Source organism: Pseudophryne corroboree, chromosome 4, assembly GCF_028390025.1.
Source record: "Pseudophryne corroboree isolate aPseCor3 chromosome 4, aPseCor3.hap2, whole genome shotgun sequence".
Lineage (NCBI taxonomy): Eukaryota > Metazoa > Chordata > Amphibia > Anura > Myobatrachidae > Pseudophryne > Pseudophryne corroboree.
In genome coordinates this window covers 823,470,874-823,487,143 of record NC_086447.1, presented here as the reverse complement: position 1 = coordinate 823,487,143, position 16,270 = coordinate 823,470,874, and the positions used below count along the sequence as shown (strand labels likewise).

At 45.1% G+C, this 16,270-nt stretch overlaps 1 protein-coding gene across 4 annotated transcripts in view; it reads right to left on the bottom strand.

Moving 5' to 3' along the window:
- Positions 1-16,270, bottom strand: part of KIF16B (kinesin family member 16B) — a 717,875-nt gene that overhangs the window by 402,307 nt on the left and 299,298 nt on the right. For all 4 annotated transcript variants that reach the window (XM_063918524.1, XM_063918525.1, XM_063918526.1 and 1 more), the window contains exons 14-15: positions 14,583-14,634; positions 10,795-10,932 (exon numbers count right to left, since the gene is read on the bottom strand). In XM_063918524.1, coding sequence (XP_063774594.1) covers positions 10,795-10,932; positions 14,583-14,634 — 190 coding nt within the window. The remainder of the gene's footprint in view (positions 1-10,794; positions 10,933-14,582; positions 14,635-16,270) is intronic.

Here is a 16,270-nt window from a genome sequence, read left to right as displayed (position 1 = left end):
TTGAGATACAAAAATGGATTTAATGTTCATTTGCTTTTGGGACTGACCAATAATTAGGGGCTTTTGGACAAGGATCAAACGTGATGCAGAAACTGCATTAATTATGTACCTATTTCCCCTGAGTGGGACATTTTTGGGTTTCCCCCAAAATCTCAACGTATTACTAAGGGTGGGAAGAAGCTGCTTTTAGCCATAAACTCAGCAGCTAAAAAAAACAATATTGCAAAATTGGATACATCCTAACCCTCCGTCTTTTCCCTTATATAAAGAAAAACTACATAATATTTTTAGAATGGACTGGGTGGAAACCATGGGGCAGTTTTATTAAGCTCGGTGAAGTGATAAAGTGGAAGGTGATAAAGTGCTAGCCAATCAGATTTTAACTGCCATGTCACAGGCTGGGTTTGAATAATGACAGTTAGGAGCTGACTGGCTGGTCCTTTATCACCTTCCACTTTATCACTTCAACGTGCTTAATAAATCAGCCCCCATGTTCGAAAAAGAAAAATGGGTAGGTCCGTTCTTTGATGTCTGGGAAAGTTACATTGCAACACAAACTGTTTCAGTACACGAGGGAATCCACAGAAGCCTACGTATGACTTCGTGGTATGGATTACGTATCCTGGACAGCGACCCTTCCATTGCTCTTGACTAATTCGCTCCCCTGAATTTTATTTGTGTGTGGGAGGTGAACGCAACACATTCTACTGGATTTAAATTGAACCTGCGTATTCTATACTTTGTGATTATTACATACCGTTTCATTACTCTCCTTGCTATCGGTTGATAAGTAATGACTGACGCTACACGGTAATATATGTAATGTCAATATTTTATTGTACTCACTCTGTACATACATGTCTTGTGATTGATGTATTTTTATTCATGCTTCAATAAAAAAAAAAATAATGTTTTCTTTATCTATAATTGTCCTGCTGTAGACCTGCACCGTGCAGAGTTCCGTAGAGGAAACACTTCTGCAGACAGTCTGTGGTAGACATTGCACGTGATATTGAAACATTCTTTTTTTATTTGCTACTTGTTTTCTTCTAGAAAAAAGAAAACTGAAAATCATGAGAATATAATATAAGGAAAGAGAACTGAAATACAATCCTGCAAGATTCTAGGGCAAAGCAAATCATATGGCAGAAAGTGTAAAGTATATTATTATTATTATTATAAGAAGCATCAACTATATTGAGGGGCTTATAATAGAAACATAGGACCTGATTCAAAGTTATATATAAACCTGTAGAAGACAATGGTGGGTGGACTACACATGTGCAGGCAGGGGTGTATCTAGGGGTCCAGGCGCCCCTGGCAAAGTAAGGGACTGGCGCACCCCATATTTGAAGTAGGGAAGGTACATGTGCAAAAAAGGGACATGATCTTGTGGGAAAGGGGCATGACCATACAATAGTTCCCCCAATTCAAATTACGCTACACAGTAGTAATCCTTATACACATTATGCACACACAGTAGCAGTTCCCTTTACACATTATGCCCACACAGTAATTCTTATAACACTAAGGAGACATCAGCAGTGCCTGGCCTGGCTGAGGAGGCAATGCCACCCAACGCCAGGTAGTACAATCACATAGTAGAGCAAAGAAGTGCAGTGCAGCGCACTACCCAGTGGTGCAAGAAGAAAAAAATCTTAGTGGTACTGTGTGCACGCACCTTCGGCGTGCACATGCCAAAAATGGGTGTGGCCACATGGGGCGTGACCCATGAAAATGGGGGCGTGATACACATATGACTCTAGTAGTGCCAGATACATATATGCCCCCACAATGCCAGATACACACATGCCCCCACAGTGCTAGATATGCCCCCACGGTGCCAGATACACATACGACCCCCACAGTGCCAGATACACATATGCCCCCACAGTGCCAGATATGCCCCCATGTTTCCAGATACACATATGCCCCCACAGTCATATAGTCCCCCTCCCAGCACATAGCCATAGCCCCCACCTAACCAAGCAATAGCCGTAGTCCCCCCTGCGCATAGCCGCAGTCTCCACCTCTCCCAACATAGTCATACAGTAGTTCCCACCCCCCTCCCATCACATAATAGTTACCGGCCAGCATAGATAGAGATAGTCCCCCTCCCTACACATAGCCCCTCACCTCCCCAAGCACATAGTCATAGTCCCCATCCCCCTCCCAGCACATAGCTGTAGTCCGCCCTTAGCACATAGTAGTAGTCTCCCCCACTCCCAGCACATACGTAGCCTCCCCACACAGCACATAGCCCTAGTCCCCACCCCACAACATCCCAGCAGATAGCCGTAGTGTCTGTCAATACCTGCTGTGCCGAGCTACCTGGGATGGAGGATCGTTCAGCAGGCAGGAGCTGGCTCCGGTGTCCGGCACCGCACCAAACTACGTTAAGAAACCGAAAATAAACTACAGCTTCCAGCAGCCCTTGCCGCCGGGAGCTCCCAACAGCACGGGTTGCTGGGAGTTGTTGTTTATTTTCAGTTTCTTCCCTGTAGTGCATTGCGGTGCCGGACACCGGCGCCAGCTCCTGCCTGCTGAGCGAACCTCCACCCTCCACCCCAGGACCAGGCAGCTCGGCACAGCAGGTATTGCCAGACACTACGGCTGAAGGGATTCCACCCATTAGCCGAGGGGGGCACCGTCGGGCGGCGCCCCCTGCTCGGCTGGCGCCCCTGGCGAGTGCCATCCTGGCCAATGGGTAGATACACCCCTGTGTGCAGGACCCGCTCTGTGCATGTGCAGAATGGGTCCTGCACGGTTGCTCGCAGTGCCCCAAAGTTGCAACATTACTGACACGATGATGCTGTTTGGGGGGCAGAGCTGGGACAGCAACAGAAACGTTTCTCCAAAATGGGAGGGGGGGGGGGGGGTCGCACCTGTTTTGTAGGTGTGCCAAGATGAGGATTTGCGTCTTCCAGCGTGGCTCTCCTGGCCTCAGCAGAGGAGTTCTGGAAGACATACAGGGTAAGCTTGGGCTTACTCAGATTGTCGCGACTATCGCAGCCATGGTTCGATGCTGTGTCTTTGGACGCAGCACTCGGGTCTACAATGCTGCAAGGAGCATCAGTTGTCTTCAGAAGTCTCCTGCATCATCAGTATGTTTCTGCATATTTGCAAACTGCGTCCACCCCCATACGAAAAATAGGATTTTGGTACTTACCAGGTAAATCCTTTTCTTTGAATTCATAGGGGGCACTGGAGTACTCTTGGGATATGGACGGCTTCCGCAGGAACAAGGCACTGAATAATTAAATTTAGAACTCTCCTCCCCTCCATATCCCAGAGTACCTCAGTGTTTTTTACTGAGCCGAACCGGAGCTATAGAGAGGTTGACAATGGAGAATTACATATAACATAACGGACAACAATAAAGTTGACACATAATGTGACTGACAACTAAACAGTTGGCACTATAACCGCTAGAACTTGAAACTTTGAACCAGTCGGTGAGAATGTGTTACCATAAGATCCTCTGAACTTACCACAAACCAGGTAAAACTGCTCTGGGTGGGCGTCCAGTGCCCCCTATGGATTCAAAGAAAAGGATTTACCTGGTAAGTACCAAAATCCTATTTTCTTTTTCATCCACTAGGGGTCACTGGAGTACTCTTGGGACGTACCAAAGCTTCCCCCGTGGGCGGGAGAGCTGTTTGGCACCTGTAACACTAGGCGGCCAAAGCTAGATGCTGATGCCGCAAACGTATCAAACTTATAAAAGCGCACAAACGTGTGCACTGATGACCACGTAGCCGCACGGCAAAGCTGCGTCGTAGAAGCCCCACGACAAGCTGCCTACGAAGTTCCCACAGAACGTGTGGAATGAGCTGTTACTGATGTAGGCGGCTTTAACCTAGCATGAAGGTAAGCCTGACGAATGGTCAGTTTAATCCATCTGGATAAAATCTGCTTAGAAGCTGGCCAACCCATCTTGGCAGCATCATAGAGAACAAACAACGTATCCGTCTTACGAACTGTAGACGTTCGGAATACATAAACGCGGAATGCGCGTACCACATCCAAGGTTCCAGAATTTCCTGTCAACACAGGAACTACTATTGGCTGATTGATGTGAAAAGATGACACTACCTTTGGTAAGAAAGCGGGATGCGTCCGAAGTTCCGCTCTGTCATCATGAAACACCAAATACGGTGGCTTGCATGACAAGGCACCCAAATCTGAAACACGCCTTGCCGAAGCTAAGGCTAGTAGAAAAATTGTTTTCCAAGTGAGAAACTTAATATCCACTTGTTGTAAGGGTTCAAAATATGAAGAGTGTAAGAAATCTAAAACCAGATTCAAGTCCCAGGGCGCTGTAGGTGGAATGAATGGAGGCTGTACTCTGAGGACACCTTGCAGAAAAGTGTGTACTGACGGCAATAGAGCCAATCGTCTTTGAAAGTAAATTGACAACGCAGATACCTGCACCTTTAGTGTAGATAAACGCAGTCCTCCATCTAATCCCGTCTGTAGAAATAACAAAAGACGGGATAACTTGAAAGATGATGTCGGAAACTTCCGATCTTCACACCAAGCTCTATAGACACGCCAAATTCTGTAATAATGAGCTGCCGTAACCGGCTTCCTAGCTCGTAACATGGTTGGTATAACCGATTCTGGAATGCCCTCTCTCCTTAAGAGGGCGGTCTCAACAGCCACCCCGTCAAACGCAGCCACGCTAAATCATGGTAAAGGAACGGACCCTGTTGTAACAGGTCCGTACGTAGTGGGAGCGGCCAAGGATCGCCTGCGAGTAGTCCGCGGAGATCCGAGAACCAAGCTCTCTGAGGCCAATGAGGCGCCACTAGTATGACTGTGACGGACTCTCTTTTGATCTGTTTTAGCAACAGAGGGAGCAGCGGAAACGGTGGAAACAGATACACGAGGCTGTACGGCCACGCGATGGTGAGAGCATCCACCCCCACTGCCTTTGGATCTCGCGTTCTGGACACATACTGGGGCGTTTGGTGATTGTGGCGAGATACCATCAGGTCCACTTGAGGGTAACCCCACCTCTGGACCAACATGTGAAACACTTCTGGATTTAATGCCCATTCTCCTGGATGAAAATCCCGACGGCTGAGATAATCCGCCTCCCAGTTGTCCACTCCCAGAATGAACACTGCCGACAATATCACTTGGTGATGCTCGGCCCAATTGAGGATTCGAGCTACTTCCCGCATTGCCATGCGGCTTCTCGTTCCTCCTTGTTTGTTGATGTATGCGACCGCCGTCGCATTGTCTGACTGCACTTGAACAGTCTGAGACCGAAGCATGTGCACTGCTTGTCGTAGCGCATTGTAAATTGCCCGGAGTTCCAGGACATTTATAGACCGCAATCTTTCGTGATCCACCCAGAGACCCTGGAGCTGACAATTTTGAACTACAGCTCCCCAACCTCTGAGACTCGCGTCCGTTGTTAGAATTATCCAATTCCAGGCGCCGAACCGTTTCCCTGCGGTTAGATTGTGTACCTTGAGCCACCAGAGTAGAGACACTCTGGCCCGTGGTGACAACCTCACCCTGTGGTGAATCTGCAGATGCGAGCCCGACCACTGTGCGAGCACATCCAGTTGAAAAGGACGTGAGTGAAATCTCCCGAACTGAAGCGCTTCGAAAGCCGCCACCATTGTGCCTAAGAGGCGAATGCACAAATGTACCGAGACTGTGCGTGGCTTGAGCACTAATTGTACCAGATGACGAATGACCTGTTCTTTCTGTTCTGGTAGGTAAATTATTTGATTTACCGTATCGAGAATAATATCTAGGAATTGAAGTCGTTGAGACGGAATCAGATGTGATTTCTTGAAGTTGACAATCCAACCGTGCTGAACCAGTACATTGTACGTTAGCAACGCATGTTGGAGGAACATCTGTTGAGACGGAGCTTTGATGAGCAAATCGTCCAAGTACGGAACTATTATCACTCCCAGGGATCTGAGATGAGCTATCATCACAGACATCACCTTGGTGAATACCCGAGGCGCTGACGAGAGGCCAAACGGTAGAGCCTGAAACTGGTAATGGTTCTGCCGTATTGCAAACCGCAAGAACCTCTGATGAGGTGGCCAAATCGGAATGTGTAAGTACGCATCCTAGAGATCCAGTGCAATCATGAATTCCTGTGGCTCTAAACCTGCAATTACTGACGACAGAGATTCCATCTTGAATCTGTAGTAAGTGACTTACTGATTGAGACCCTTTAAGTTCAATATTGGCCTGACCGAGCCATCCGGCTTTGGTACCACAAACAGACTGGAATAATAACCCTGACCTTGTTGGTGTACAGGGACCGGAATCAAAACTGCTGCATCCAACAGAGACTGAATGGCAATTTGCAGAACCGCCCTCTTGTCGTCCGACACAGGCAGTCCTGTCTTGAAAAACCGCAGTGGCGGGAGACAGTCGAACTCTATTTTGTAACCTTTTAACACTAAATTGCGGATCCACCCATCTGTGGACGTCTGGAGCCACGCCAACTGGAACGTCTGAAGGCGTGCCCCCACAATTGGAGATCCGAGATGGGCTGGGAGCTCGCCATGCCACTGGCTTGTCGGTGACCTTAGCGTCCTGACGACTGGTGTTGGTTTGTTGGAAACCACGTCCTCGACCTCGTCTACCAGGCGTGGCTGTTCCTCTGCCACGCCCGTGAAAGGACTGAGGTCTAAAGGCTTTGAACGCAGGTCCAGAGTATCTCCGTCTAGGTACTGTTGAAGGCAATGGTAAGAAAACAGACTTCCCTCCCGTGGCCTCAGTAATCCATTTGTCCAATTCAGGACCAAACAACTTCTCGCCACCGTAAGGTAACGCCTCTATACCTCTTTTGACCTCCGCCTCCGCTTGCCAAGAACGCAGCCAGAGTGCTCGTCGTGCTGTAACTAGCGACGATGAAAGGCGGGAAGTGAGCTGACAGACGATAGTAGAAGCTGTACATAGATAATCAGCAGCTTCCCAGATTTGATCAGCGAGAAGTATAAGGTGATCGTCACGTAAGGCAGACTTGAGTTCTGTTATCCATACCATTAGCGCCTTAGTTACCCAAATGCCAACCAACCCAGGTCTAAGCAACACTCCTGCTGCTATATACATGGACTTTAGCATAGCTTCTATTTTAGCATAGCTTCTATTTTACGATCCGAAGGGTCTTTAAGCGTAGTAGCAGTTGGTACTGGTATGGTTAATTTCTTTGTAAGTTTAGACACAGACGAATCCACCAATGGCGGATTCTCCCATGTAGCTGTCACAGACTCTGGAAACGGGTAACTAGACTTAAATCTGCAAGGTATAGAAAACCGTTTATCCGGATTCTTTCGTGTTTCTAGTAACATCTTATTAAGAGATTCCGAACACATTGGAGTTCTCTGTCGTTTAGTAAAGACGACTTCATCATTTGTCAGAGGCTCCTCAGTTTCTGTAAACTTCAGAGACTGACGCACCGCTCTGATGAGATTATCAATGCCCGGGCTGTCAAAATCGTCACTATCTGACTGCTGGTCTACTTCGCCCTCCTCAACGTCATCTTGCCCAAAGAGGTCTGGCATAGAATCGTCAGAATGCAACATAGCAGAGACTGGTAAATCATAAGACAATTGAAATTTATCCCTTCTACCCAAAGTGGACTTGGACTTTTGGTAAGGCTGAGACCCGTCCGGTAATTCTAGCGGTCTCACCCTAGACTCAGATCTTGCCGCTTCCCGCTCTTGTCGAGCGGTAGCCAATTCTGATTGCAATCCAGCCAGGACATCTGCTAGCATAGCCCATGGAGTGTCCAGGGATGAAACCGGCTTTTAAACCGGAGCCGAACTTGTATTCGTAGCTGAATCCACAAAACATACTGTACATGTGGTAGATCCATCCGGTAACACACTCTTACAGACATGGCAGTGAAACTGCTTTTTTGTTTTTGCTGGTGCCTTACTCATTATGCAGACAGACAACACAAAATCCAAAGACAGACAACTTGCACGACTCAGTAAAAAAGTACTAAGGTATCTCTCTCTCTATATATATATATATATATATATATATATATCTGGCCAAGTGCAGTGCACGCCAGTCTATATGAAGTCTGATTCCAAATTCCCACTAACACCCCTGCGCCTTACGGTGGTGTACAGGAACGTTCTGGAATCACAACAGGAAGAAACAGGAAGCATGGTTAAAATGCCCCCATGCTTACAGTATAAACAAAGTGCAGCTTATAACTTTCCCAAACAGATATAACCAGTCAATAATCCTGTTAAAAAAGGCTTAATAGCCTATCTATCTAATAACCCATGCAGCGTTCTGCTGCTGCTATGGGCACACTTCTCCCCCCTTGTGTGTGTGTGCTCCCCCCCCCCCCCCCCGTGCTCCGTGTACCGCTGTCTATTACACGGAGCCGGGGCTTACATGCGGGGAGCTGAGGTAGAGGGAGCCGGGGAGCGGTAGCGGGAGCCGGGGAGCGCGCTGCATAGAGCCGTGGAGCGGCGGCTATGTACGGTGAATGCGGCCAGCGCGGCTCTGTGAGCGGCGGGAGGCAGCACATAGCGGCGGTGCTAGGTAGCGGCGGCAGGCGCTCACAGCGGCAGTGTCCTGGAAGCTGCGGCGGGCGGCTCGGCACATCACAGAAACAGTGTCCCCACAAATGCGGGGCGGCAGCGTGAGCTGACAGCCCCATCCCCAACATGCCTGGACGCCTGTGGTGAGGGGCTATGATGGGGGTTCTTCTGTAAGCTCCGTCCAGCCTTTCCTGCAGGTTGTCTGCACGTGGTTGTGAGGGAGCTCTTTTTAGAGAGGCCCGACACTCCACAGCTGCTTGTAGCAGCTTCCACTATCCCGGACCCACGCCTATTGGAAGGGGGAAAGGGATGTGGAAAACGTTGTAAAAAGATAAAAATCAAAAATAAAAATATTCAAAAGTAGTGTGGATAAGCTCCACAAGCCTTGTTGCTACAATGAGCACAGAAAAAACACTGAGGTACTCTGGGATATGGAGGGGAGGAGAGTTCTAAATTTAATTAGTGCCTTGTTCCTGCGGAAGCCATCCATATCCCAAGAGTACTCCAGTGACCCCTAGTGGATGAAAAAGAAAACAGAAACCTGCCCACATGAGCTTACAATCAAATAGGTGTTGGGAACAATTGATACAAAAGGTTGCTGGATAACAACTATAGCTGGTGGGTGTATTGTGGCTATGGAAAGGCGGCAGCATTGTTTCCCACCAACAAAAGACACCCTGACAATAATCCCGCTGCATAGCAGCCTCCTTCAGCCACATTCTGAAGAAAACAGCCAATAAAATAATTTACTGTACCCAAGTGCACTGCAACTAAAAATACAATGAGGAAGTTCTCAAGTTCGGTTGCACTATGGGAACCGTCACATATACTGTAGGTTTGTGAATGCTATTAGCATAATCATCAGCATTCCAAAATTACTACAGAACAGCTTCAGCTACATATGGTAAGTGCAGTGCTGGGAGACACTGTTACACAGCAACCCCCACGATTTCATTTTCACCAAACTGCATCATAAAGTCACTTCTGCCATTGTAGATAGATTACGTTTCAATACATTTTAGTTGACAAAGTCCAGACACTAAGAATAGATCCTGAGAACTGGACTATGCGGATGGTAAATAGGGTCAACTAATAATTAAAACCTGAGATTTCCCTTTCCCTCACAGACCGTTCTATATTTTGCTTCATAGAAGAGAACATTAATTTCATGCTGTCATTTTCTCTAATTAGGAGATTTTGCAAAGCCACTACAGATATCAGCATGTGCATCCTTGCTGTTGACAGAGTTCTAATACAATACAGATGTAGAGTTTCCCTCAGTAAACATATATTTACTGTATTATTTACCTATACTGCATGCATTCCATCCACAGATTGCACAGCTACCTCAAAGGACAACCGACAAGCGTAAAACTTGCTGAGGTATAAATAATGAATGCGATGGAGAAATGTGTGGTGGAAAATCTAGTACAGCCTGTTGCCTTCAAACACAGTGTGTCACAAACAGCCAAACTAATTTACTAGTGGTGGAGAGGCAGAGCCATGGAACCTGCAGTATTGCGACCAGACTATAAAACTTTAGAATAAGTCAGCTATAAGCAACTATAAGACGGCAACAGGGTTTGTGAAAACACAAAGTTGTTTAAAATATTTATACATAACAAAACTATGTTCCGCCACTGGATTTGGCCGCTGTATATGCAATATAATAAGGCATGACTTATTACTGTGTGTAAAAACGGAACTGAAGTGTACAAAGTACGTCGTACTGATATACGGAGCTGACCAAATGTATGGATGGACCTCTGTACTTTTCCTGAATTTAGCGTATTTTTCTCATTATACAATAGTCTCATATAAATTCAGGAGCAGAGTAACATTATGTGCATCCCCCAGCTCCTGTCACCTTGTAAAAGCCGGAGCTGCAACCACAGCACCCCCGGGGGCAGCCGCATCCCCCGAACCCCTGGAATGCCCAAAAAAATGGGATTCGGCCGCTGATGCCACACCCCCTCAGCTAAGCCACGACCCACATATTGCGGCAGCCCGAAGTGACGCCCCCGTAACACTATACTACTTGTCAGGATGTATCTGTAATTCATACACTCAACTGTGGTGGTACGTAACATGGATTGTAAAACACAAAATTAAATAAAAGTAATCATATAGTTTTCATATAGTTTCAATGTTTATGTGAGAATAGTAGTAGAAATGTGTTATGAAGATTTAGAAAAAAACAAGTTTGCATGACAAAGAACACTTCAACGAAACACTGAAGCTTTATTACCTTGATTCAGCTGAGTTGACTCGATAATCTGTATTCCATTTACTGAACACTGGGCTTCGTTCAGTGGAATAAGGGTCACTGTGCCATTGAGGTTTTCAAAGATGCAGTGTTCACTTTCTAAATCAAGGCCATGTAGAACTACAATTCAATTAAAGGATGAATAGTAATATTAATATTAATCATACTTTATTTAAAATAATAAACACAAAGCTGTCAGCGTTTGCAGATGATGTTCTGTAATTGAAACCGATGTTGCTAGGCCGGCATTGAGTAACCGATTACCAGTAACCTTGGCAAAATCCCATATCATCTATCTTAGTATTAAACTTCCGAAATACCCCTCGGAATTGTACAGGGTAAATATAAAAGTAGCAATTACTGGAAATTACAGGGTTGGAACCACATGTAGCTATCCTATCTTGGCAGAGCTAGTTTAATTAAAATGACCACATTTACACACCTTTTATATCTTCTATAATCTTTACCTATATTGATTAGCAAAGCAGCTGTAGCGGGAAAATAAATTGTTTAAATGTTTTATCTGGAAAGGAAACCATGTATATCTTTGTTAAAACTGCAACAGAGTCCAACGGAGGTATCGATTTGCCACAGGCACAATCTTATCATTATGCAGCCATTTTGAGACATTTACGGGATTGGTTAACCGATGGTGAAATATATTCCAAAACAATATTAGAAAAACAATTTTTGCCACAGGGTCATTTAATAACATTTCCTCATAGTCTTGAGGCGGAGGCAGATCAGGCAATTTAAAGATAACCCAATGTTGTGGTCTGTTTACCGATTAAGGCACATCCTCCGATGCACCAATAATTTATATGCATTTTTAGGTGGTAGTGAATTCCAGCATGGGGAGGCTTTCCAGCTATTTGGCGAGAGGGACTTAAGCATACTGATTGTATTGTAGATTTCACAACACAAAAACCTTTGACATTGGCGCAAGCTAGGCAGAAATCCCCAACACTACCCATTAATGGATTTTCAAAAGCAACATTAAGTTAGTTCTGCGTTACCTGCATTATACAGTAAGAAACAGATTAGTCTAATGATTTGGATAAGGTGCTGAGATCTCCACCAGACAAGAAGAAAGCCATATCTATACATTACACTCTGCTAAGGTCCCCTATGGATCATTCCGATACTCAGACAGGTGTGAAGCAGAGGTTGTCTGACTTTCCAATGCTTACTTATGAGTTTTTACTGAAAAATTTGGTAAACTTGGGCTGTCTACAACCTTCTGCCCAATATCAAGACATGTTTTTGAACATAACTCACAGGGCATATTATTCACCTTATAGACAATACTAGGCAGGTATGTCCACAACTGGTGAGTGCCCTTGTTGTCAAACACCAGATACAGACCAGTTTCATTGTTTCTGGTAGTGCCCATTGCTCCAAGGTTTTTGGTTTCAGGTTAGGAATTATGCTATGGAGTATTTAGAGAATTTCCTGCCTTTTACTGCAGATTGGAGCGATTTTTGGGATCACTCCTGGCAACCAGAGGGTCACCAAGGGAAGCAAGAAGTTGCTTTTGGCTATCAATGCAGCAGCTCGAAAAACCGATCTGCAGTCATGGTTCCTTCCTAACCAACCCTCCCTCACCCTTTGGAAAGGGAAATTGCATAATATATTTCAAATAGATTGGTTAGAGACGACTTTAGATAAAGAAAAACGTGTGTTACATTTTTTGACTCTTGGGAAAGATAAATTGTTACTCTGCCATCAGATTTCCAAATAAGGATTAGAAATTCCCTAAAGAATACAAACTGGTAAGAGACTAGGGGGTCTATTTACTAAGCCTTGGATGAAGATAAAGTCACTGGAGATAAATTACCAGCCAATCGGCTCCTAGCTGCTATGCCGCAGGCTGTGTTTGAAAAATGACAGCTTGCAGCCGATTGGCTGGTGCGTTATCTCCAGCGACTTTCTCTCTATCCAAGGCTTAGTAAATAGACTCCTAGATGGCTGTTGGGATATCCTCCTAGAGTGCTTGACATTTAAAATTTTCTTGGTTACTGTGGCTCCTTCGGACACTAGACTGCCCGGGTTCCTGGAGAAAGGGGATACTTGGGGAATGGTTTGATTTACATACTGATTTGATTCTGCCATGTGTGACATGCTATATTGAAGATGATTGTATTGCTGTTATGATGCTTTGATAAGCTGTTGTAGATGTGATGTTTTTCAATTCATTGTCCAAAATCTAAGCACCACATTTGATGTATACTGTATGATGTGATGCTTTAATAAAAAGTAAAAAAAAAAAAAAAAAAAACACCATTATATTACACAGCATTGTGCATTCAGTGACTTGTCTAACACATAAATTATGTCATTACAGAATATAAATGTGTCCACCTACAAAAACACACTAACAATCTATGGAAAATCATTTATGAATAATATAATAATTATGTGTAGAAGGGCAGGGATAAGAAGAGGGGAAGGATACAGTATTAACCCAACCAGTGGGGTTGGGATGATGTGACCTGCAGGTGTTCCAAGCCATGAAAGAAGATTGAATTGTTACAATCATGAGATTTTCCTAAGGTTAAGTGTGTGCTAGAAAATTTTCTTTTTTCTTGTAAAATAACTGGGGCTTTGCAAGACCTTTACACTGCGACAAAAATATGTTTATTGACAGTTATATAATATACAGCATAGCAATATAGCAGACATCTCTTTGGTGCCAGTTGTTTGCTGTTTGCATTGGAAAACGTACAGGGGTAGGTGATTGGTGTGGAGATAGATCAGTATCTGCAGTATGTGGAATCTATAAAAGAAACTAAATATAACTGACGGATAAAAGAGAGCAAGTGTAATGGGCCTGGGAAGGTGGACAGCGATAAAGGAGGGGGGTGTCGTGGCGGAGCAGGGACAGAGGGTGTAATATGGTTTGCTGGCGGTCGGGGTCCCGGCGACCAGCATACCGGTGCCGGAATCCTGACCGCCGGCATACCGACATCTGGGCGAGTGCAAGTGAGCCCCTTGCAGGCTCGCTGCGGGCACACTATCTATTCTCCCTCCAGGGGGGTCCTGGACCCCCCAAGAGGGAGAAAAGATGTCGGTATGCCGGCAGTCAGGATTCCGGCGCCAGTATGGTGGTCGCCGGGAGCCAAGCCGCCGGCAACCTGAAGACCACCCGGGACAGAGGTGGGACAGGGTGCAAAGGTGGAGCGGGGATGGATGTAAGAAAGAGGGAGGAGGTAGAGTGGGACGGATGTGGACAGAGGGTGGAGGCAAAGCAAGGACAAAAGCGGGACAGAGCATGGGAGTGGAGGATGGAGACATGGACGGACCAAGGCATGTCGTAAGACGGATCTAAAACTACTAAGAAGGAAATCAGTGGAGACGGAAAAATGTAATATTTTCGGGACTAGGGACTGAACTAGAGAGGAATTTCATTTTTAGAAATTGGTGCAAGTAATATCATAATAAACCAAAAGCGAGGTATGGAGGGACAAAAGATAAGGGTGTACTGTAACTAGATAATTCAAGCAACTAGCAGAGGGACAAGGAGGTGCAAACAATAAGAGTGGGTAAGAGGGTGCAAGTGATAAGGGTGGGCGAGAGAGTCCAAGCAATATATAGAATGTTTCTAAAATTGAGTCCTATACTGTATCAAGATCTGTAAATGAATGTTACCATACCAAAATGTAGCTATAAGTCACTGCAATAATCATAATAAACATAAATCAGAGTTTAGATTATGTTTGTGCACATTAGTAGGTAATATTTGGACGGCAATAAATTCTTATTCAGATTACCAATGTCTTGCTTTGACGCAGCGTCCTCTCTTCCAACATATGTGCGACCCTCCTGAAACATAAATACTTTTATGATTTTAAATAAAAAAGAAAATAGAACGAGAAAAAACAAGTTTCTGAATATTATGTTGTTGCTTACAATGTCGACATTCATAATGCATGTCAACAATAAAGAAATGCTAACCCCAGTATGTCTATTGTTGACACTTTCACTATGTTGACATGTTAGATGACAAGAAGGTATTATAACATTTGACATTCTGATGTTGACTGCATACCATTAAAACACTAATTAAACTCCCAAAATGAAATTATGCAGAAAATCAATAGTCAAAACCTGAGCAAAATAAAAACTGCTATAACAAGAAGAGAGAAATAGGAAAAGAAATCCGACATATAATTATTTCTAAGTATTATGTTTAAAAATCACTAATATGTTTTAAAATAAGGGGGTCAGGGTTGAACCACATGGCAAAGGGTTATACTGGCTTCTCCTGGAAAATGACCAGGTCCAAATGCTTGCCCCACCATTTTCATCTCCTGTGTGAAACGGGATACTGAGCTGGGACTGGGATTCAACACGTGATCCAAAAGTCGGGGGGGGGGGGGGGGGGGGGGGAAACAGGGTCCAAGCCCCGGCTTCTGTCTGGAAAGGGGTATAAGAAATGAGTAACTCCTCTCTCTTACTCCATTAAAAATAGGGACACTGCGTGTGGCAAAAATATAGCAACATGGCTTCATGGGAAAGGGGCATGGCCACAGAATAGTACCAATTCATATTACACTGAACAGTAGTACCCCTTATACACATTATTCCATGTTAGAGCCCCTTACACGCATTACACCATAGTAGAGCAGAGCCCCTTATACACATTACGCCAGGTAGAGCCTCTTATACACATTGCACTAGGTAGAACCCCTTATACACAATGTGTCAAGTAAAGACACTTATACAAACTGCGCAAGGTAGAGCCCCTTATACATATTCCGCCAGGTAGAGCCTCTTGAGAGAGAGTGTGAGTGTATGTCAGTCATCCGCTGCCTGCGTCACTGTCGCTCACCAGCCCTCCCAGACGCAGCAGTAGGTCCCCCAGCTCCCAGCAAAGCAAGCTGCCTCCTCTCCTTTGCTGTCCCGAAATCCTGCAGCCACATCCTCGCACTAGAGGCAGAGCTGCTCAGATGTCACTAGCAGGAAGCAGGGGCCAGGAGGTGAACAGTGTATTGAAGGGGCCGGCAGGCGGACAGTGTGAAGGAACCACAAAAAGGTGAAAAGTAGCGCTACCCAGGAGTCACCTTAGTGGTTAACTAATTGGTCTGCACCCCCGGCAGCTGCAAAAGCACCAGTGTTCTGGTGTATAAACTAGTCAGACAAAGTGAGGGTAGACAGCGCTAGGGTTGTGCAGAGAATATTTATAAAATACTATAGAGATGGATGATGTGAGATAAAAGTGATACCATTTATTTACAAAATGCAAACGTCCTTTAGTTCATAAGCATATAATTAAAAAACTCATTGGCACTGTGAATGTATGTTGTTATATAAATTTGATCAATACAATAAGGAACACCCACACTTGGAGCTATCTTATTCTGCTGACCTATATATAAAATGCAAGTCCGATAACTGAATAAATGAGGATCCGTGTAGATGAGAATAATTAACTAGCCCTCGGGGTGTGCCTCGTGCT